This window comes from Heloderma suspectum, chromosome 2 (assembly GCF_057233095.1).
Source record: "Heloderma suspectum isolate Gila_16-S chromosome 2, 16-S_ref, whole genome shotgun sequence".
NCBI lineage: Eukaryota > Metazoa > Chordata > Lepidosauria > Squamata > Helodermatidae > Heloderma > Heloderma suspectum.
The window spans coordinates 400,992,668-401,015,528 of record NC_139459.1 but is presented as its reverse complement, the minus strand read 5'-3'; the positions used below and the strand labels follow the sequence as shown (position 1 = coordinate 401,015,528).

Below are 22,861 nucleotides of genomic sequence, written 5' to 3'. Positions count from 1 at the left end.
GGAAGCGAATGGCGGCCGCAGGACGGCCGCCCTTCACACAGCAGCGCGGACGGGAGCAGGTAAGTGCTCCGTTTTGCATGCCTTTCATGGGTTGGGGGGGCGGGGGCTTTGTTCCACGATGGTTTTCAGGGGGCTGAATGCACTGGCATTCAGCCTCACCAAGATCTGTCACGGAATTCTCTGACATACCTACTCTGAAAGAAAATGCTGCCAGTGGGGAGAGAGCAAAGTTCTCCCTGACATTTTCTGTGGGAGTTTTTAAAAGGCAGTTCACAGTCAGATACTTTCTTCTTTTTGTTTCTTTTCTTTTCTATTTTTAAAAATCCATACTTTGTTGCACAAAGTAAGTTGAAAGAAAGAACCTTGGAGAATGGACTGTAGTGGCAGCAAGCAGAGCATGGGGCAGGGATCCACACCAGGTCTCAAGCTGATATAGGACCATTCCTGATTTGGAAGGACAACCAGGTGTGGCAACATCCAGTACAATTAAATGCAAAACCCTCTATGCAACATGCATAGATAAAACACAGACACAGCAATCCTGCAAACAGAGAGTCTCAAATGGTAATATGCCTTTAGCTACCTTCATGAAGGCAAAATGGTGTAACAGCTATGATACAGAAATGAGTACTGTTCAGAAACAGGGATGTCGGAGGAATTCATCTGGGGGGTGAAGCTCGCTGAACTTTAGCCAGCTCAGCTCCCTGGACTATGGCTTTTCCCATGTGCTGGCCCGACTCCTTCTGCATCAAGTCAGGCCAGCTTGCGGAATTCGTGTGTGTGTGTATGTTTTAACATGTAAAGCAATTTGTGCAAACTACAGCTGAAAACTGTGTATTTTGTGCGAATTGCAGCTGTAATTTCTGCAAATTGCAGCCACAATGTGAGTTTCTGCATAAAAAATAAATTGCTTTTTATGCAAAAAACAGAAGCAGAAACAAAACAAAACAAAAGAAAAAAAAAAAGGTCCCATATTTCAGGAACAAACCCTTGGCTCAGCTTGCAAATGCCACAAGAATCCATTGGACCCCCAAAAGTGGATTTACCCATGATGGACATCACTATACAAAAATTTGTCATTTAAAAAAATTATAACAATGACAGTAAACATAAGTAATCGGTGGACATTTGTATTATAGAAAACATAGCCTTATCCTGAGTTTTATCAGCTTTTCGCCACAATTTTGGGTCCATTGATTTGTTTGGTGGTTCTTCATGAGGGTTGTTTCGGAGATCAGCACCACCAGCCCAAACACCACTTCTGTCCTTAAAATCACACCATGGGCCCTCTGTGTTGAATGAATACAATAGATTAAAGGCTTTTGTTTCAACACATAAAATACAAAATGTGGCTTGTTCATAGTTTCACACCGGAGAATGGTGAGATGAAACAGCCCTATCTGTGCCCTGCAAAAAGCGAGTGTGCCTTAAATGTATCCAAGAAGAGCAAGAGTTATATGTGTAAATAAATGTAAAAAAATTGGAGATCATTAATCACTCCTGCAATAAGTGAATAGACAGGAAAAAATGTGGGAATTTCTTCTTCTAGCTCAATTAATGCATTATATGAGAACAAAATGGGGGGGGGAAAGACAGCATTAGGACAACCTTTCAATATTTTTTTCCTGTGTTTTGAATTCAGTGGCTACTTGTTTTCTTTTTCAGGTTTCCTTTTTTTCTGGTTTTATGATTTCTAATGGATTATAGCTTGAATTAGGTCTATTGTTTGCTGTCCCTTAATTATTTTTAGAAATAAGAACACAAGAAGAGCCCTGCTGGATGAGTCCCAGGGTCCATCTAGTCCAGCATTCTGTTCAAACAGTGGCCAACCAGCTGTCAACTGGGAACCCACAAGCAGGGCATGAGTGCAACAGCACCCTCCCACCCATGTTCCCCAGCAACTGGTGTACTTAGGCTCACTGCCTCTGGTACTGGAGGTGCCACATAGCCATCAGGACTAGTAGCCATTTTTGCTGCCCCTGTTTAGGTGCAGATGTGCAGGGGTGAAAGTGGGGTTATAGAATCATAGAATAGTAGGGTTGGAAGGGGCCTACAAGGCCATCGAGTCCAACCCCCTGCTCAATGCAGGAATCCAAGTCAGAGTATCCCTGACAAATGGCTGTCCAGCCTCGTCTTGAAGGCCTCCAGTGTGGGAGAGCCCACCACCTCCCCAGGTAATTGGTTCCATTGCCGTATTGCTCTGACACTCAGGAAGTTTTTCCTGATGTTCAGTCGGAATCTGGCTTCCTGTAACTTGAGCCCATTATTCCGTGTCCTGCACTCTGGGATGATCAAGAAGAGATCCTGGCCTTCTTCTCTGTGACAACCTTTCAAGTACTTGAAGAGTGCTATCATATCTCCCCTCAGTCTTCTCTTCTCAAGGCTAAACATGCCCAGTTCTTTCAGTCTCTCTTCATAGGGCTTTGTTTCCAGTCCCCTGATCATCTTTGTTGCCCTCCTTTGAACCCTCTCCAGCTTGTCTGCATCCTTCTTAAAGTGTGGTGCCCAGAACTGGACACAGTACTCCAGATGAGGCCTAACCAGTGCTGAGTAGAGGGGAACTAGTACTTCCCGGGATTTGGAAGCGATGCTTCTATGAATGCAGCCCAAAATAGCATTTGCCTTTTTTGCAGCCACATCACATTGTTGGCTCATATTCAGCTTGTGATCGACAACAATTCCAAGATCCTTCTCGCTCGTAGTGTGGTTGAGCCACGTATCCCCCATCTTGTAACTGTGCATTTGGTTTCTTTTTCCTAGGTGCAGAACTTGGCATTTGTCCCTATTAAATGTCATTCTGTTGTTTTCTGCCCAGCACTCCAGTCTATCCAGATCACTTTGAATTTTGTTTCTGTCTTCCAAAGTATTAGCTATCCCTCTCAATTTTGTGTCATCTGCAAATTTGATCAGCATTCCCTGCACCTCCTCCTCCAAGTCATTAATAAAAATGTTGAAGAGCACTGGGCCCAGGACTGAGCCCTGCGGTACCCCACTCGTTACCTCTCCCCAGCTTGAGAAGGTCCCATTGATAAGCACTCTTTGAGTCCGATTCTGTAGCCAACTGTGGATCCACCGGATCGTTGTTTCATCTAGCCCACTTCGAGCAAGTTTGCTCATCAGGATATCATGGGGCACTTTGTCGAAAGCTTTGCTGAAGTCGAGGTATATGATGTCTACAGCATTCCCACGGTCTACAAGGGAGGTGACTTGATCAAAAAATGGGCAACCCAAGCATGTCCTCTATGAATGAACATTACACACACACACACACACACACACACAGATGCAATGTAAAAGTACACAGATTATTCTCTATTGGGTTTCCTTAAAGCCAAACATGTCCACTCCCAATGAAGATTCTCCTCTTCCTGCTAATCCTCATCTACTACATATTGTCAGTTTCTGACCTCTCCCCTACAAGTCTCCTCCTCTTGGATGTCTACAGTGGATATTCCTCTTGTTCTTTGCAGATGCAGAATATTGCACCAAATGTCCAGAAGATCAGCATCCAAACAAGGACCGGAATCAATGTATCCTGAAGGATATTAGCTTCCTCTCCTATGAAGAAACTTTGGGGATCATCCTAATGTCCTTTGCCCTATGCTTGTCTTTAAGCACAGGCTTTGTGTTAGCAATCTTCATTAAATTCCTAGAAACACCAATAGTCAAAGCCAACAACCGGGACCTCTCATATATTCTCCTCATCTCTCTCTTGCTTTCCTTCTTGTCCTCCTTCCTCTTCATTGGCCAGCCAAGGAAAGCAACCTGCCTCCTCCGGCAAACTACATTCAACATCATCTTTTCAGTGGCTGTGTCTTCTCTGTTGGCCAAAACCATCACTGTGGTGCTGGCCTTCCTGGCCACAAAGCCAGGGAACACGGTGAGGAACTTGCTGGGGAAGAGTTTGGCCAACTCTATTGTCATTTCCTGTTCCAGTGTCCAACTTGTCATCTGCACAATTTGGATGGGAATTTCTCCCCCATTCCCAGATTTTGACATGCACTCCCTACCTAGACAGATGATCCTGCAATGCAATGAAGGCTCTGTCACTATGTTCTATAGTGCCCTTGGCTACATGGGACTTCTGGCTGCCATCTGCTTTACAGTGGCTTTCTTAGCCAGGAAGCTACCTGGGGCCTTCAATGAAGCCAAGCTCATCACCTTCAGCATGCTGGTCTTTTGCACTGTTTGGCTGTCCTTTGTGCCCACCTACCTGAGCACCAAGGGGAAATACATGGTGGCCGTGCAGGTCTTCTCCATCTTGTCCTGCAGTGCTGGGCTTCTGGGCTGCATCTTTCTCCCCAAGTGCTACATTATTGTACTGAGGCCTGATCTGAATACAAAGGAGCATCTAACAAGAAAAAACAAAGATGGCATTTGATTGTTATTGAATTCTTTCATAGGTGTGTCGTTTATCAGGCATTTGCTTCCTCACACCATGGTTTCAGATAATATGCTATTATTCTTCTTCAGGCAGACATTCAGCTCTGGCTACTTTGCTGGTTCTTGACACTGATTGATGGTTGTATACTTCTAATCTAACAATGCTGTGCAGTTCTTGTCCGCCTTGCCCTCCAGCGCTGGGCTACAGGGTGTATCTTTCTTCCCAAGTGCTGCATTATCATACTGAGGCCTGATCTGAATGCAAAGGATCACCTCATGACAAAAAACACAAGCATAGAATTGATTAATATTTTACCAAACACTGTGATATTCTTCTGCTTTTGAACTGGTATTCTACGTTTTTCAAAAGTTGATTCATTCCAACCTCAGAAAAACATGGGATAATTACACGTTTGTTTGTTTTTTGCTGTAAGATCCTGCAAACCATGGTTTTTGGTTTTAACTGTCTTACTCTGGCTTCTTATGCTCTTTGTTCTTCACTTGTTTTGAGATTGTATCAATGTAAAAGCCCTAAGGGGTCTTTTTCATGAATGAATGTTGGTATAAACAGTTTTTATAAACAGACAAACACATAAATAAATAAATTTGAATAATATATAAGCATATCTTACAAGTAACTCTGGTGATCATGACTGAACTGTGTACATTTTGCTCTTGCTGTTTTGGAGGCTGCAAGATGTCAAACTTGGCCACTCAGAAATCACTGATCTCACTGCAGTTGAGGACTGGGACATCAGTCAATTGACTAGACAAATATTCTCAGTTGGCCAGCATGGTCTGATATTGTCAAATATTCCTTGAAGTGAAGAATGCCCTTTTCTGGGTGGCAGCCTCCCATTTTCACGGTACCAGGGGGTCATCAGATGACACTAGAGGAGTGAGACATGGAACACTTTAATATTCTCCAGCCTTGCAGGTGTACATGTATGTATGTATGTATGTATTACATTTCTATACCACCCAATAACTGACGCTCTCTGAGCATTTCAAAACAATTTCATCCATAAAATACAACTTAAGATGCATTATAAAAGTTCAAAAGTTTTAAACCACAGTATAAAATATAGATAGAAGCCAAAATAAAGCCTAAATACAAAGATTTAAACATGTAACATATTTAAAACAGAAACCAAAAGACTAAAATACCTGGGAAAGTAAGGTCTTCACCTCATGCTGGAAAGAGAACAACGTACACAGCAGACGAGCCTCTCTGGGAAGCTCATTCCACATCTTGGGTGCCACAGCAGAAAAGGCCCTCTTCCTCATAGCTACCCAACTCAATTCCTTCAGCAGGGGCTCCCTGAGAAGGACCGCTGAAGAAAATATTAGGGTCTGGAAGTAGAGGTGTCTGTCTTCATGATATCCGGCCCTTTGGGGGCCCAACATCTTCCCGTGGCGCCCCCATTTCAGCTTGCATTTGTGAACTGAGCCAGGGGGATGTTTCCAAATCCAGGAACTTTTTCAGGTCCCCCCACCCATAAAATCAATTAGAGCAAATTGCAACTGCAATTTGTGCAATTTACACAAATTACAGTTGAAATTTTCTCAAATTGCACAAATTATGCCTGCAATTTGTATCATTTGTGCAAATTATAGCTGAAAGTTGTGTCATTTGTGCAAATTGTGGCCATGACTTGCACAAATTGCTTTGCACTTAAAAAAAAAATGGAAATCAATGAGCTGGCCTAACTTGACGCAGCTCGAGTCAGGCCAGCCTGCAGGAAAGTGAGCTGATATTTGGGGGGGGGGGGGCTGAGCTGACTAAAACTTGGTGAGCTTCACCCCCCCCCGATGAATTCCTCCAACATCCCTATCCAGCAGGTCCATATGGGTGGAGACTATCCTTCAGGTAAGCTGGACCCAAGAAGTTCAGGGCTTTGAAACGTAATACCACCACTCTGAATTGAGTCCGGAAATAGACTGGCAGCCAGTGCAGATGGAAAAGTACTGGCATGATATGATCACATTGGCCAGTCCCCAGTAACCATCTTGCTGCCTACTTCGGACCATCTGAAGTTTCTGGACTGTTTTCAAAGGCAGCCCTGTACATAACACATTGCAGTAATCCAGATGAGAGTTACCAGAGTGTGGATGAATATGCTAGGCTATCTCTGTCCAGAGAAGGGTGTCGTTTCTATAACAGCCTGAGCTGAAAAAAGTGCTGTGTGCACCGAGTCCACCTGTGCCTCAAATGACAGTTCTGGATCCAAGAGCACCCTCAAACTATGAACCTGATCCTTTAGGGGGGTTGCAACCCCCTCCAGAAGAGGTGCATTAATTTTTATGTATTTACAATATTTGTATACCGTTCCATATCTAAAACAGATTTTGGGGCGGTGAACACAAAAGATAAACCAGTAAAAGAATAAAAAGATTAAAACATCATGCTTTTTAAACACACACACACACACACACACACAGAATGCCAATAGAAACCGTGACTGGTCAGTTAAGGAATGCCTCCTCGAACAGTGCTGTTTTCAGGAGGCACCGGAAACAACACAGTTTAGGTGCCTGCCTGACCTCCAGGGGCAGGGAGTTCCAAAGAAATGTGGCCACCCCACTGAAGGCTCTTCTCCTGGTGGAATCCAATCGGGCCAGAGGTCCATGTGGAACCACCAGGAGCAAGACCTCTGATGACCTCAGTGACTGGGCAGGTTGGTAAGGAAGGAGGCGCTCTCTCAGGTATCCTGGTCCCAAGTTGTTTAGGGCTTTGTACACTAGTACTAAAACCTTAAACCTGGCCCAGTAGCTGGTTGGCAGCCATTGCAGTTCCCTCAGCAAAGGAGTTACATGCTGAAAAGAGGCAGCTCCCAACATCACTTAGTTTCAGGGATGTACAAAAGTCACTTACCTTTTCGAAGGGTGACATTCGTGGTGGGGGGGAGGCGCTCCGTCCCTCCCCCCAAAATTCTGGCCAGAGGGGAGGTGCTCCATCCCTCCCCCCAAAAATTCTGGCCGGTGGGGAGGCGCTCCGTACCTCCCACCCCGAATCCTGGCCGGCCGGCTCTGCAAATGATGGCGGCCGTAGCCGGCACTGTTTGCGTCCCTGCAGTCAGCCGTGATAGGCTACGTAAATGTTTACATAGCCTATCACGGCTGCTTTAAAAGAAAAAAACAAACAAACGTGCGTACGCAAATGGCAGCACCTATGGGCGCCGCCATTTGTGTTGCTTATTTTCGCTGTCTTAGTCTACGTAAACATTTACGTAGACTAAGATGGCGAAAATAAGGGGAACGCAAATAGCGTAGACGCTACGCTATTTGCGTTCCCCTTATTTTCTCCGTCTTAGTCTACGTAACTGTTTACGTAGACTAAGACATGCCAAAATAAGGAACGCAAATGGCAGTGCCCATGGGCGCCGCCATTTGCGTACGCGGGTTTTTTTCTTTTTTCTTTTAAAGCAGCCGTGATAGGTTACATAAAGATTTACGTAGCCTATCACGGTGTTTTTTAAAATTCTAGCCGTGATAGGCTACGTAAATCTTTACGTAGCCTATCACGGTTTTTTGTTTTGTTTTATTACTGGAAATGGCAGTGGTGGCAGCCGGTCGGAAGACCGGCTGCCGCAGCTGCTGCCACCGAACCGCCGCCGAACTGTCGCCGAACCGCCGCCGGAGCCACCACCGCCAGGGACATTCACACAAGGTAAGTCCCATCCCGGGGGGGGCAGACCACTTTACCACCGATTTTGGGGGGCCGAATGCGCTGGCATTCGGCCTCCCCGAGATTCATGGCGAAATTCTCTGACATCCCTACTCAGTTGAACGTCACTTAGCCAGGGAGACAAAACACTCACTAACAGTCCCTCCGTCTTGTCTTGGGTCTCAGTTTATTGACCCTCATCCAGTCTGTCACTGCACCCAGGCACTGATTCAGAACAACAACTGCGTCACCTGGATTTGATGAAAAGGAGAGACAGAGCTGGGTGTCATCTGCATATCGATGGCACCTCAGCCCACACCTCTGGGTCACCTCCCACAGCGGTTTCATGTGGATGTTAAAAAAGCATGGGGGATGGAATAGAGCCCTGTGGAACCCCATGGCATAATTGCCAAGGCATGGAGCAATAATCCCCCAGCACAACTTCTGGAATTGCCCATCCAAGTAGGAGCAGAACCAGTGCAGGGCAATGCAGTGCCTCCAACTCCCAAGCCAGACAATCTGTCCAGTACATATTCCATTCCATTCCACAATGCAATGAAGATTCTGTGGTAGAGATGGTGCGGGTGCTCAGCTGAGTCTGAGAGTACAACGCCCCCCCCCACTCTTCCAGGCTGCACCCACAGAGCTATTGCCCCCTCATGTGCCCCATGCTCACTGAGCCCCCTGCACTGAGCTATTGCCCCTGCTGCCACCGCCCCCGCCGCCACTGCCCCCACCACCCCTGCCACCGCCGTCCCCACCGCCCCCACTGCTGCTGCCACCACACCTGCCACCACCGCCCCCGCCACTGCCGCTGCCCCCGCCACACCTGCAGCCACCACTGCACCCTTATTTAATAAGCGTTGCCCTTATTTTCGCCTACCCGGGCCCAAATAAGGAATGCAAATGGCAGTGCCCATGGGCGCCGCCATTTCCGTACGCGCTTTTTTTTTTTTTCCAAAGTCACCCGTGATAGGCTACGTAATGATTAACGTAGCCTATCATGGCTGACTTTGGAAATCTAGCTGTGATAGGCTACATTAATCGTTACGTAGCCTATCACGGGTGGGTTTTTTTTTTTTTCATTCACTTTTTTATTTTGCAGCCGGGGAGACGGGGCGCTTCTCCCTGGACTGAAGTTCGGCTGGGCAAGGTGGGGCGCCTCCCCCCCTGGACTGAATTTCGGCCGGGCGAGGTGGGGCACCTCCCGCCCGGCCTGAACTTTGGGGGGAGAACCGAAGCGCCTCCCCCCCACCGCGAAGCAAGCTGCAGGACCAGGTAAGTGACTTTTGTACATCACTATTATAAATGAGGAGAGGTGTGTACAATCGCACTGTGTATTACATAACCGACCATTTTGTGCCTTTTAATGGTGCCAGCAGGAACCCCAGGAAGTGGCTGGTTGGACTTAACCTGAGAGGAGTGCCAGCCCCGCTTTGGAGAATTTCCCTTAGAGGGCACGCAGAAGTTTGTGTCTAATGTTCGTCTGTAATACAATAGAAAATGAAAGTTGGCATTTAACAGAACATGCCAGAGCAGTTAGAGAGGGGAGGTTCCGGTAGAGTCTGTTGCACTCATGTCCTGCTTGCCATGGGGAGCTGGTTTGACCCTGTGTGAACAGAATGCTGGACTAGAGGGACCCTTGGTAGGGAGGTCAGATGAATCCACTGTGTGGGGGGGTGGACCTTGGTGAGCTTTCACCAGCTTGGCCCTCCGGAACCCGACCAACCATCCTCCAGCTGGTCCAATGCAGCCCGCACCAAGGCGGGCCAGCTGGCGCTTTTCCCACCAATGCCTGGTGGCCACGGCGGTGTGGCAATGGGGATAGGGGAAGGAGGGGGGCTCTTAATCCTCCTGCCCTGCTGTGGTGGCAGAGGCCACGCAGTGGCAGAGAAGGTCCTAGTCGTTTTGTTGAAGTGTCCCTGCCATTTCAGGGAGAAGGAAACACTTGCGCACCATGACCAACCGATGTCCCATATTTGGGGAACCGGCCTGCTGCTCGGCTCACAAGTGCAAGCCACTGTCACAAATCTCTTGGCCCCCTCCTTCCTCAAGCACTCTCACACACAAGTAGAGAGGCTTCAGTCTCACGCCTTTAATTCATTATTCACAGGCCCATTACAGATGCAAATCCTCCAAGACTCTCTGGCTGCAAAGGCATGCCTCCAGGGGATTCGAATGGGATCATCGAAAGTTGTCCACAGTCTGAAAGGGTGGCTATCTGGCTAGGCTAACTTAGGGAGGGAGGGAGGTCCCTCCCCTTGCGTGATGCTTCCCTGCATAGCCTCTCACACATCGCTAACTGGGTCAACCGTCTGAGCTTCGCCCCTGATGTTTCCCTCTTAGCTCTGAGCTGCCAACTCGCATCTCTTAGGTCACAGTCTCCAATCCCCTCCTCCTCCCGCCCAGTGCTTCTCACGGGCGGGGGGTAGGGGTAAGGACGAAGCTTCATGCCCAGCCATCTGGAGTTGGTAACATGAGAAACACGCCTACCCATATCTGAACTAGCTTGTGAAAATGCCTCCCCCAGTTCTGGCTGCTCCTCTTCTGAATCTGAGCTGTGAACTATCTCCCTGTGCTCAGAATCAATCCTGACAGCCGAGCCAGGGGCTCTGGGGAAATCCAGCCCTCCCTAAACATTGGTCTGATCCAGCATGGCTCTTCTGATGTTTTTCTGTAATGAAACCAGATACCCTGCAAACATTAAGAAGATGTACAGAGTGTCTCGAACCAGTCCTTAGTCACTGGAGATTGAAGTCTGAAATCAGCAGAACGGAGATACCGTGGTTTCCTGTTTACTAAATGTTGGTGTTTCCTCCACCATTCTAGCTTCACCCTTTCCTGAGAAACCGCCAGTTTTACAATACTTCTCTATTGGACGGAATGTATTTGGATGAGAACGGAGACCCGGCAGCCGACTTTGACATTGTGAACTGGATGGTGCTTCCCAACAGGTCCATCATTAAAGAGAAATTTGGGAGTCTAGAAAGGCGGGGATCCCCAGGCTAAAAATCACTATTAACCCAGATGCCATTGCGTGGCCTGCCTGAATGGCTCAACAAGGTGTGGAAAATAATTTGCTTTATCTAGTTGAACTGACAATGTCAATATGCTCTGTGTAGGACCACCTTTGAAAAATGCTTGGAAATGTCAGCTGGTTCACAGAAACATAGGAAGCGGCCTACGTTGACACTCTCCAAGGTTTCAGATAGGAGGTTTTCCTCTCCTACTTGGGCACGCTGGTCATCCCTTCTAGAAGCAAAGCAAGGGCTCTACCACTGAATGCTGGAGTCAGACTGTAGTCCAATGCAGGCAATAGAGAGCATGGGACTCCCATGTTACACAGCTTTACTGATTACGAGTCACTTTCCAGTAGGGATGTACGAAAGTCACTTACCTTTTTGCAGCTTTGCTTCGCGGTGGGGGGCAGGTGCTTTGCTTCTCCCCCCGAAATTCAGGCCGGGGGTGGAGGCGCCCTGCCTTGCCTGCCCGAAATTCAGGCTGGGGAGATGAGCCCCGTCTCCCCGGCTGCAAAAGAAAAAGTGAAAAAAAAACAAAACCGTGATAGGCTACGTAACGATTAACGTAGCCTATCATGGCTAGATTTCCAAAGTCAGCCGTGATAGGCTACGTAAATCGTTATGTAGCCTATCACGGGTGACTTTGAAAAAAAAAAAGCACGTATGCAAATGGCGGTGCCCATAGGCGTTCCTTTTTTGGTCCCTTTGCTTTTTGGTCCCTTTGCATTTGCATTCCTTATTTGGTCCCGGTAGTCTAAAAAAGGTACGCGCTTTTTTTTTTTTTTCAAAGTCACCCGTGATAGGCTACGTAACGATTTACGTAGCCTATCACGGCTGACTTTGGAAATCTAGCCGTGATAGGCTACGTTAATCGTTACGTAGCCTATCACGGTTTTTTTTTTAACTTTACCTTGAAATGGCGGTGGCGGCAGCCGGTCGGAAGACCGGCTGCCGCCCCCGCCCCCATTGAAGACTATACATAGACTATATTTACATTATAGTCTATGTAAATCTTTACATAGACTATAGCGAAAATAAGGGCAAAGCAAATAGTGTTGCCTTTATTTTTGCCGTAGTCTACGTAAATCTTTACGTAGACTACTGGGACCAAATAAGGAACACAAATGGCGGTGTCCTATGGGGGCCGCCATTTGCGTACGCGCTTTTTTTTTTTCAAAGTCACCCGTGATAGGCTACGTGACGATTAACGGAGCCTATCACGGCTGACTTTGGAGAGCTAGCCGTGATAGGCTACGTAAATCGTCACGTAGCCCATCACGGGGGCGTTTTTGTTTTTACTTTTTTTTCGCGGCCGGGTAGACGGGGCGCTTCTACCCGGCCTGAATTTTGCCGGCGAGGGATGGGGCGCCTCCCCCCCGCATGAACTTCGGGGTGAGAAGCGAAGCGCCTCCCCCCCCACCACGAAGCAAGCTGCGGGACAAGGTAAGTCCCTTTCGTACATCCCTATCAGCGATCCATCGAAAGGACTGCCCTGAAACACACACTTGGCAGTTCAATTATTTATTCATGTATATAGTGCCCTCAGTGCGCATGGCAGTTTACACGGTACATGAAGGCGGGTCCGTGCCCTGAGGGGATTACAATCTGAAATTTGACAAAGGGAAACAACAGAGGATGGAGAGACCCCATAGCGAGCAGGTTTTTCATCCGCAAGTGCTTCGGTTTAGATACAGGCTTCAAGTTCAACCAAGCACAAACTGCAGGCAGAGGTCCTGTTGGCTCCTTTCCAGTTCCACGCTTCTTTCCATAGAGACATCATCCGTGACACACCTTCCTTGACGGTCCTTGTTTCTGTGCTTAGCCCCTGCCTCATTCCAGATGTGTGGAAAGCTGTCACCCTGGATTCATGAAGGTGGTTCAGGAAGGAAGGCCAGTTTGCTGCTATGCCTGTGCTCCCTGCCCGGAAGGGACCATCTCCAGCCAGGAAGGTGGGTGACTCCGAAAGATCATGCTGCTGCTGGAAGTAGGGCAAAGATTGTTGTTGTTGTTGTTGTTGTTGCTATGATTATTTCTACATATCCCACATTTTCCCCAATACTGGGACTCAAGGTGGCTTAAAACATTACAAATGTGTACAGTTAAAACTATAAATAGAAATATACAAAAGTTATAAATATAATTAAATCACCAATAATATTAAAATTGTATAACGTATCAAAACGTTAAAAGACAACAAGAAGTATAAGCCATAGTATCCATCCGTCATATTCTCACAGCTCCAGACTAGCTATCCCCAAAGGCCTGCCAGAACAAAAAAGTTTTTACATGCCTGCAAAAGCATATCAAGGAGGGTGCCACTCTCGTCTCCCTGGGAAGGGAGTTCCAGAGCCTTGGGGCAGCCACTGAGAAGGCCCTCTCCCGCGTTCCCACCAGACGTGCCTGTGATGGTGGCAGGACCGTAAGAAGGGCCTCCCCTGAAGATCTCAGGGCATGAGTAGGCTCATAGGGGAGAATGCGATCTTTCAGGTAACCTGGACTTGAGCCTTATCAGGCTTTATCGGTCATGGCCAGCACTTTGAATTGTGCCCGGAAACAAACTTGGAGCTGGTGAGGCTGTTTTATCAGGGGTGTGGCATGCTCCTTGTATCCAGCCCCAGGCAACCGTCTGGCAGGAGCTCTTTGGACCAGCTGAAGTTTCCGGACACTTTTCAGAGGCAGCCCCATGTAGAGCGTGTTACGGTAATCCAATGTAACTGGGATGTAACTAAGGCATGTGTCACTGTGGCCAAGTCCGACATCAGGGCTGAATCCAGAAGCACACCGAAGCTGCACACCTGTGTCTTGGGGGGAGTGTAACCCCATCCAGCACAAGCTGAATCCCTATTCCCTGATCTCCCTTTGGACTGACCAGGAGCACCTCTGTCTTGTCTGGATTAAGCTTCAATTTGTTTGCCCTCATCCAGTCCATTACTGCCCACAGACACCGATTTAGCACTGAAACAGCTTCCTTGGAATTAGATGGAAAAGAAAAGTAGAGTTGGGTGTCATTAGCATACTGGTGACACCGAGCCCCTAAACTCCGGACAACCTCTCCCTGTGGTTTCCTGTATAAGTTAAATAGCGTGAGGAACAAAACAGAACCCTGAAGAAATCCACAGGCCAATGGCCAGGGAGTCGAACAGAAGTCCTCCAGCACCACCTTCTGGGTCCGCCCCTCCAAGAAGTAATGGAGCCACTGTAAAACAGTGCCTCCAAGTCCCATCCCAGGGAGGCGGCCCAGAAGGATACCATGGTCGATGGCATTGAAAGCCACTGAGAGGTCCAGCAGAACCAACAGGGACACACTCCCCCTATCTAGTTCCTGGCATAGGTCATCCACCAAGGTGACCAAAGCTGTTTCTGCCCCACAACTGGTTCTGAAACCAGACTGAATTGGATCTAGATAATCTGTCTCATCCAGGAATCCCTGGAGTTGGGAGACCACCACACAGTCCAGTATCTTGCCCAGAAATGGAATATTGGAGACTGGCCGATAATTATCCAAGATGGTGTGGTTCAGGGGAATTTTTAAAGAGAGGTCTCACCACCGCCTCCTTCAGGCAGGCTGGAACTCTGCCTTGACTAAGGGAGGCATTACCTACTCCCCTTACACACTCCACCAGTCCACCTCTGGCTGCTTTTCTGAGCCAGGAAGGGCAAGGATCTAGAACACAGGTGGTGGCTCTCACCTCTCCCAGGATCCTGTCCACAGCCTCAGGCTGTACAGATTGAAGAGTATCCAACAGCACTGGACAAGCAGGGGACACAGTTACATCCACTGGGTCTGCATCGAGTATAGCATCCTAGTCAGAGCAGATCCGAGCGATTTTGTCTGCAAAGTGCTGAGCAAATTGTTCACAGTGGGCTGTCAAGAGCTTTAAGTTCTCCTATTGTGGGCTAGTGAATAAAAGACCCCTGACCACCTGAAACAACTCTGCTGGATGGCTCTTTGCAGATGCAATAGCAGCAGGTTGTATTTTTTATTTTTTGCTGCCCATCTTGCCACAGAGTAGGCCTTCAAAGAGGCTCTGGCCCGCATTCGATCGGATGCACTCCGAGTTTTCTGCCAGCGTCGCTCTAGTCATCTTCTCACTCGTTTCATCACCGCCAGCTCCCTAGAAAACCAGGGTGCTGGTGTGACTCCACTCCATGAGAGGACGCTCAGGAGCGATCGTGTCCAAACCCTGGTCATTTCTCCATTCCAGAGATCAGCCAGGGCTTCGACAGAATCATCTGCTGAGGTAACAGGAAAATCCTCAAGAGCAGTCAGGAAACCATTAGGCTCCATCAGCCACCTGGGGCGGACCATCTTCATCGGTCCTCCACCCCTGCAGAGGTTTTGAGTGCCAGCAAGTCTAAACCCCACCAGGTAGTGATCATGACAATGGAACTATACAGAGTTCCTCCAGTCTCAGATCACTATCACCTCATCCAGCACAGAAAACAAGGTCCAGAGTGCCCAGCAGCATGGGTGGGGCCAGGTACCTTTTTGGGCAGACCCATGGTTGTCATGGCAGACATGAAGTCCTGAGTCGCTCCCGACAGGTAGGAGTGCACGAAAGCCACTTACCTGGTCTCGCAGCTTTTCGCGGTGGGGGGGAGTCGCTTCGCTGCTCTCCCCCCAAAGTTCAGGCTGGGGGGGGGCTTCCCGCCTCGCCCGGCCGAAATTCAGGCCGGGGGGGGGGAGGCGCCTCACCTCGCCTTGCCGCGAAATAAAAAGTTAAAAAAAAACACGCCCCCGTGATAGGCTACGTGACGATTAACGTAGCCTATCATGGCTAGATCTGCAAAGTCAGCCGTGATAGGCTACGTAAATCGTCACGTAGCCTGCCTATCATGGGTGACTTTAAAAAAAAAAAAGCGCGTACACAAATGGCGGCCCCCATAGGGAGCCGCCATTCGCGTTCCTTATTTGGTCGCTGTAGTCTACGTAAATCTTTACGTAGACTACGGCGAAAATAAGGGCAACGCAAATAGCGTTGCCCTTATTTTCGCCATAGTCTATGTAATCTTTACGTAGACTACAGCGACCAAATAAGGAACGGGAATGGCGGATCCCTATGGGGGCCGCCATTAGCCGTACGCGCTTTTTTTTTTTTTTAAGTCACCCTTGATAGGCTACGTGACGATTTACGTAGCCTATCACGGCTGACTTTGCAAATCTAGCCGTGATAGGCTACGTTAATCGTCACGTAGCCTATCACGGGGGTGTTTTTTTTTTTTCTTTTATTGGAATGGCGGCGGCGGCAGCCGGTCAAAAGACCGGCTGCCGCCCCCGCCCCTGACGAAGACCCGACAAACCGCCGCCGGGACCTGCCGCCAGGAGGGACATTCGGGAAAGCTAAGTCCCATCCCGGGGGGGGGGGTGCGGGGGCAGGGGGGTGCAGAGAATTTCTCCCCGAAACTTCTTTGGGGGGCTGAACAAGTTGGCGCTCGGCCCCCCGAAGTTTCAGGGAGAAATTCTCCGCCACCCCTACCGACAGGGCAGCCTCAGCATGGATGTTGAAATCCCCCAGCACAACAAGCCGAGAGGCCTCCAGCACCAACCCCGAGATTACCCTGGCTAGCTCAGGAAGGGAGATTGTTGAGCAGCGGGGTGGATGGTACACCAACAGAATCCCTCTTCTGTCCTGGGCACCCACCTTCAAATGCACACATGTGAACTCAGCAGACTGAGGAATAGGTCACCTGGTCAGGGGGATCGAATCCTGACAGGCCACTGCATCTCCACCTCTAAGCCCCCCAGGTCTTGCCTGGTGCTGAGCAGAGAAGGGCAGAGTTGGGAGAGATCCTCCACCAGCTTCATCCAACCAGGTCTCTGTAATACAGGCCAGGTTGGTGTGCTCATCCAGGATCAAGTCCTGGGTAGCTGTTGTTTTACCATTCACTGACCTGGCATTCAACAGCAGCAGTTTCAGCCCAGGAGGTCTGTTGCCAGGGCCATCTAGGTTATCTGAGTTGGGGGACAATTTTGTTAAGATGAAGACTGAGGATTATATTTCTGAAGGTCTGAACAAGATTACCCTCACATTTTCTGTGTGAGTTTTTTAAAAGGCAGTTTAAAGTTGGATCCTTTCTTTTTGTCATTTTTTTTTAATCCATCATTTGTTTCACAAAGTAAGTTGCAAGACATAACCTTGGAGAATGGACTGTAGTGGCAGCATACAGTGGACAGTGCTGGGATCAGCATTAGATCTCAAACTCACATAGGACTATTTGTGTCTTGAAAGGACAGCCAGGTGTGGTAACATCCAATATAATTACATGCAAAAACCCTACGAAACAAGTTTAGGTAAAACATAGACACAGCAGCCCTGGACATGGTTAGCCTTTGCATCACAAAGAAGGGTATCCCTCGATATTGTTGATGCTTGATTAGTGTTGTAGTCAATGATGTGACTAGGGTATCCACATTGTTGGAGATGTTCTTTAGGTTTGCTGTATCTTCTTGAGACGTTTTCTTTGTTATTACAAAAATGTTTCATCCTAAGAGCCAAAGTATACACAATGTTGTTCTTTAGATGGATCAGATGACATGACTGGAAATGAAGGTACAGGTTGGAATCTGTAGGCTTACAATATAAGTCTGTGACAATTTGATGGTTTTTAATGGTGTAGAGGACATCCAGAAAAGGTAATTTTGGGTGTTCAGTTGTGGTGTTACTGTTAAATTTTATCATTGGGTGTGTTGACAAACTTGGTAAAAAATCTCCAAGCCATCCCTCCCATAATACCAGATGACAAAAATGACATCTCTGTAACACCACCAGATGCTAGGCTTGTAGGAAGCAATTCTACAGATAGTTTTTTCAAGTTGTCCCATCAATACACCATGCGTATTCCCATTGCTGTACCTTGGAGTTGTAAATAGTGATTGCCATTGAACATCGAAATTGTTACAAGTTGAGTACCAACTTAGCCAGGGATGTTAAGACTTCAGTACTGGGTTCATCAGAGGTTCTGTGGTTAAAGAAGTATGTGAAGGCAGAGAGGCCATCTTTCTAGAGTATGTTGCTGTATGAAGAAGGGAGATTGAAGCTTGCGATGATGGTATCATTGCTAAATCAAAGTTCTTGATTTAAGTTTTCCATCTTGATAAGGAAATCTGTAGTGTTCTTAATATATGAAGGAAGTTTATGGACCAGTGGTTGAATTATGGGGCCAATATATAGTGAAATTCTTTCAGTGACATTATTGTTGCATGAAAGAAGAGGCCTTCCTGGATTGTTATTTTGATGGATCTTGGGTAGCATGTAAAATCTTCCTGCTGTAGGGGTGGGGGTAATAAAAAGAACAGCAAGGTCTCTGTCCAGTCAGTTTTTATGCATGAATGAATTGATAAAGGTGTAGATTTTTGGTTCATTTAGGTCAGCTGTGGTATCACAATCAAGGAGTTTATATGTACTGCTGTCATTTAGTTGTCTCAGACCATCAGAAATGTACTCCTCAGTCTTCATCATAACAACAGCTCCCCTTTTAACAGTTGGCTTTGTGATGATGTCTTTTTCTAATACAAGGTTGGTTGAGGGCCTCTCTTCCTTCTCTTCTTATGTTGTAAAAGATCCATCCAGCTTTATGTTCGTCAGTTCTTTGCTTCACTGTTTTAAGAGAGGTTTCTAATACTGGATTTCTATTTGGGTTTGGAGTCCAGGTTTTGGGGGGCAGAAATTGCGAGAGAGGATTATGGCATAGGTTCCAAATATGGGTTTTGTTATGATTATGGAAATATTCTTTTAATCTTCTGAGCTCAAGTGGGTCTTTCTCTCTCCTTCCATTCTTTCCGATGCCATTTGGTTGATGTAGCCATAGTGCTCATTCTTGGGATGCAGAATGACCTTGCCTGCATTTGCAGATACAGCTGCCTCGGTAAAGTCAGTCCCACAGACATCAGTGACAATGGCCTCATTAACAATGCAGGAGTCCAGGATCTTGATCATGTCTTCTCCAACACCTAGGAACTCTGTGGTGGTACCATTACCAAAGACAGAAGGTGGGCAGCAAACCCTCCAGAGTGAGCTGGAATTTGGTGACACTGTTCCAGGCACTGGATTTCTTGACTGACTGTCCAATTATGGCTGGGCCGGTGCTGTGTGGGATGATGGGCAAGGTCTGCCTAAAGCCACCGCCAAACACAATAGTCTTGCCACCACAAGGGGTGTCCTTGCTCCTGTGCTTCTTCAGCCGCCCTTCTACACAGTCAATAGCAAAGTGGTTAGCTACTGATACTTCATCTTTTAAAACAAAAAAAGTTTATGGACATAATTAAACTCTTGACTTTGAATTATAGTAAAAACTGTTGTTTTTCATGGAATCTGTATGTCAAGGGCTTTCCAATGAGGTGTGTTTCATGAGAATCGGACAACGAGAATGCAGTCAAAAAGGGTGGACCAACTAGCTCCCGACATTGAATTATGTGTGTGTATGTGTGTGTGTGTGAGTGTGTAATTTGTCTGACCCTTGTCCTCTTAAATTATTATTATTATTATTAAATTTATTAATCACCCATCTGGCTGGTCACCCAGCCACTCTGGGCAATGTACAACATACAATAAAACAGTTTAAAACAATAAAATTCTACAATAAAAACATTTCCTAAAATACCCTAACCCACCCCAAATGCCTGCCTGAACAACCACGTTTTTAATGCATGATGGAAGCTCATTAAAGAGGGGGCATGATGGAGTTCCCTAGGGAGGGAGTTCCACAGGGTGGAGGCAACCAAAGAAAAGGCCCTCTCCCTCGTCCCCACCAGTCTAGCTGTCCTGGCTGATGGGACAGACAGAAGGCCATCCGAGGCTGATCTTGTTAAGCGGCCTGTCTGGTGCTTCTGGAGGCACTCCTTAAGATAGGCTGGGCCAGAACCATATAGGGTTTTAAAGGTCAAAATCAACACCTTGAATTTGGCCCGGAAAACAACTGGTAACCAGTGCAACTCCTTCAGCACAGGAGTGATGTGATCTCGCCGGCGGCTGCCTTTAATCAGGCGAGCCGCCGCGTTCTGTACCAGCTGCAGTTCCCGAACCATCTTCAAGGGTAACCCCATGTAGAGCACATTACAGTAGTCTAAACGAGAGGAGACCAGGGCATGTACTACCGATGGGAGCAGATGGTCGGGAAGGAAGGGGCGCAGCCGCTGTATCAGATGGAGTTGATACAGCGCTGTCCGGCTCACAGCTGACACCTGAGCCTCCATGGACAGCTGGGAGTCCAAAATGACCCCCAGGCTGTGGACCTGGTCTTTCAAGGGTAGCCATACCCCATTCAACACCAGGTCAACATCCCCCAGCCTCCTCTTGTCTCCCACCAAAAGTACCTCGGTCTTGCCAGGGTTCAGCTTCAGCTTATTCCTCCCCATCCAGCCACTCACCGTCTCCAGACATTTGGACAGGGATTCTACGGCCAACCTTGGTGAAGATTTGAACGAGAGGTAGAGCTGCATGTCATCCGCATATTGATGACACTGCACCCCAAACCTCCTGATGATTGCCCCCAGCGGCTTCACATAGATGTTAAATAACATCGGGGAGAGGATGGAACCCTGTGGCACCCCACAAGTAAGTGGCCACGGGTCCGAAACCTCCTCTCCCAGTGCTACCCTCTGGTAACTGCTGGAGAGGAAGGACCGGAACCACCACAATACGGTGTCCCCAATGCCCAACCCCTCCAGGCGGTCCAGGAGGATACCGTGGTCAACGGTATCAAAAGCCGCTGAGAGGTCGAGGAGAACAAGGAAGGAGCATTCACCCCTATCCAGAGCCCTCCTCATATCATCTACCAAGGCGACCAAGGCCGTTTCTGTCCCATGCCCAGGCCTGAAGCCCGACTGAAATGGGTCTAGATAATCAAGTTAGGTTCAAGTTAAACAAGTTAGGTTCAACTCACCTGCCAACCCATTGCTATTTGAACAACATATACAAGCTGCTTTATACTCATTCACTTTCCTAATCCATCCATCCCACTCCTATCCAATAGTCCCTGCCAGAGTTTCCTCAGTGTCTTGGGAAGTCAGCCTTCCCCTGCCCAAGACACTTTTGCTACCCCTGTTTAGGTGCAGATGTGCACGGGTGAAGATCGGGTTTCTGCTAAGGATGTCCTCTACAAATGGACATTTTACCCATATATATATATATATATATATATATATATATATATATATGGGTGAATATATATGGGGGTGCTATATATATATATATATATATATATATATATATATATATATGATGGAATGTAAAAGAAAGGAGACTATTCTCTGCTGGGTTTCCTCAAAGCCAAATATGTCCACCCCAAATGAACATTCTCCTCTGCTTGCTACCCCTCTCCTACTACATATTGTCAGTTCCTGCAACCCTCCTCCCCTTGGCTATTTGGGCTCTTGGACAGAAGTTGAAAAATGTCTTTGAAGGCATGTAAAACAACTGGGCTGTTGCAGATGTATAAAGTGGATGTTACTCTTGTTCTTTGCAGATGCAAAGCATTATTTGCACCAAATGTCCAGACGATCAGCATCCAAACAAGGACCAAGATCAATGCATCCCAAAGTATATAACCTTCCTCTCCTATGAAGAACCTTTGGGGATATTACTAATGTCCTTTGCCCTATTCTTGTCCTTAACCACAGGCTTTGTGTTAGCAATCTTCATTAAATTCCTAGAAACACCAATAGTCAGAGCCAACAACCAAGACCTCTCATATATTCTCCTCATCTCTCTCTTGCTTTCCTTCTTGTCCTCCTTCCTCTTCATTGGCCAGCCAAGGAAAGTGACCTGCCTTATCTTTTCAGTGGCTGTGTCTTCTCTGTTGGCCAAAACCATCACTGTGGTGCTGGCCTTCCTGGCCACGAAGCCAGGGAACAGGGTGTGGGACATGCTGGGGAAGAGTCTGGCCAACTCTATTGTCATTTCCTGTTCCAGTGTCCAACTTGTCATCTGCACAATTTGGATGGGAATTTCTCCCCCATTCCCAGATTTTGACATGCACTCCCTACCTAGACAGATGATCCTGCAATGCAATGAAGGCTCTGTCACTATGTTCTATAGTGCCCTTGGCTACATGGGCTTCCTGGCTGCCATCTGCTTCACAGTGGCTTTCCTAGCCAGGAAGCTGCCTGGGGCCTTCAATGAAGCCAAGTTGATCACCTTCAGCATGCTGGTCTTCTGCACTGTTTGGCTGTCCTTTGTTCCCTCCTACCTGAGCTCGAAGGGGAAATACATGGTAGCCGTGCAGGTCTTCTCTATCTTGGCCTCCAGTGCTGGACTTCTGGGCTGCATCTTTCTTCCAAAGTGCTACATTCTTGTATTGAGACCTGATCTGAATACAAAGGAGCATCTTACATCAACAACTAAAGGTGGCATTTGATTGTTATTGAATTCTTTCCTAGTTTTGTCATTTATTTATTTTATTTATTTATTTATTGCATTTATACCCCGCCTTTCTCCCTCTCGCAAGGAACTCAAGGCGGCTTACATTATCCTCCTCCTCACCGTTGTATCCTCACAACAACAACCCTGTGAGGTAGGTTGGGCTGAGAGTCTGTGACTGGCCCAAAGTCACCCAGTGAGCTTCCATGGCCAAGTGGGGACTAGAACCCGGATCTCCCGGCCTTGTGAAAGCTCAAAATGGTTACTTGGGACTGCAATCATATCATCGTCCAAATGGGGAGCAGTGTGAGGAAATGTATTGAACTTCTTACATCTAAAGAACTTCTGACAAATGATCTGAAGCCATGGCTGGACTCCCCTTGTATGAGTAAATGCCCTACAGTTGTGAAGCACAAGACTGACATTAGTTACAA

General features: G+C 47.5%; 1 protein-coding gene across 1 annotated transcript; it reads left to right on the top strand.

Moving 5' to 3' along the window:
- LOC146356639 (vomeronasal type-2 receptor 26-like) lies at positions 1-22,425 on the top strand. The gene is made up of 5 exons (XM_084830231.1): positions 1-59; positions 9,156-9,328; positions 10,880-11,113; positions 12,893-13,019; positions 21,535-22,425. Exons 4-5 carry the CDS (start codon positions 12,975-12,977, stop codon positions 22,423-22,425), a joined length of 936 nt encoding a protein of 311 aa, XP_084686357.1. The 5' UTR covers positions 1-59; positions 9,156-9,328; positions 10,880-11,113; positions 12,893-12,974.
- The last annotated feature ends 436 nt before the right edge of the window (positions 22,426-22,861 follow it).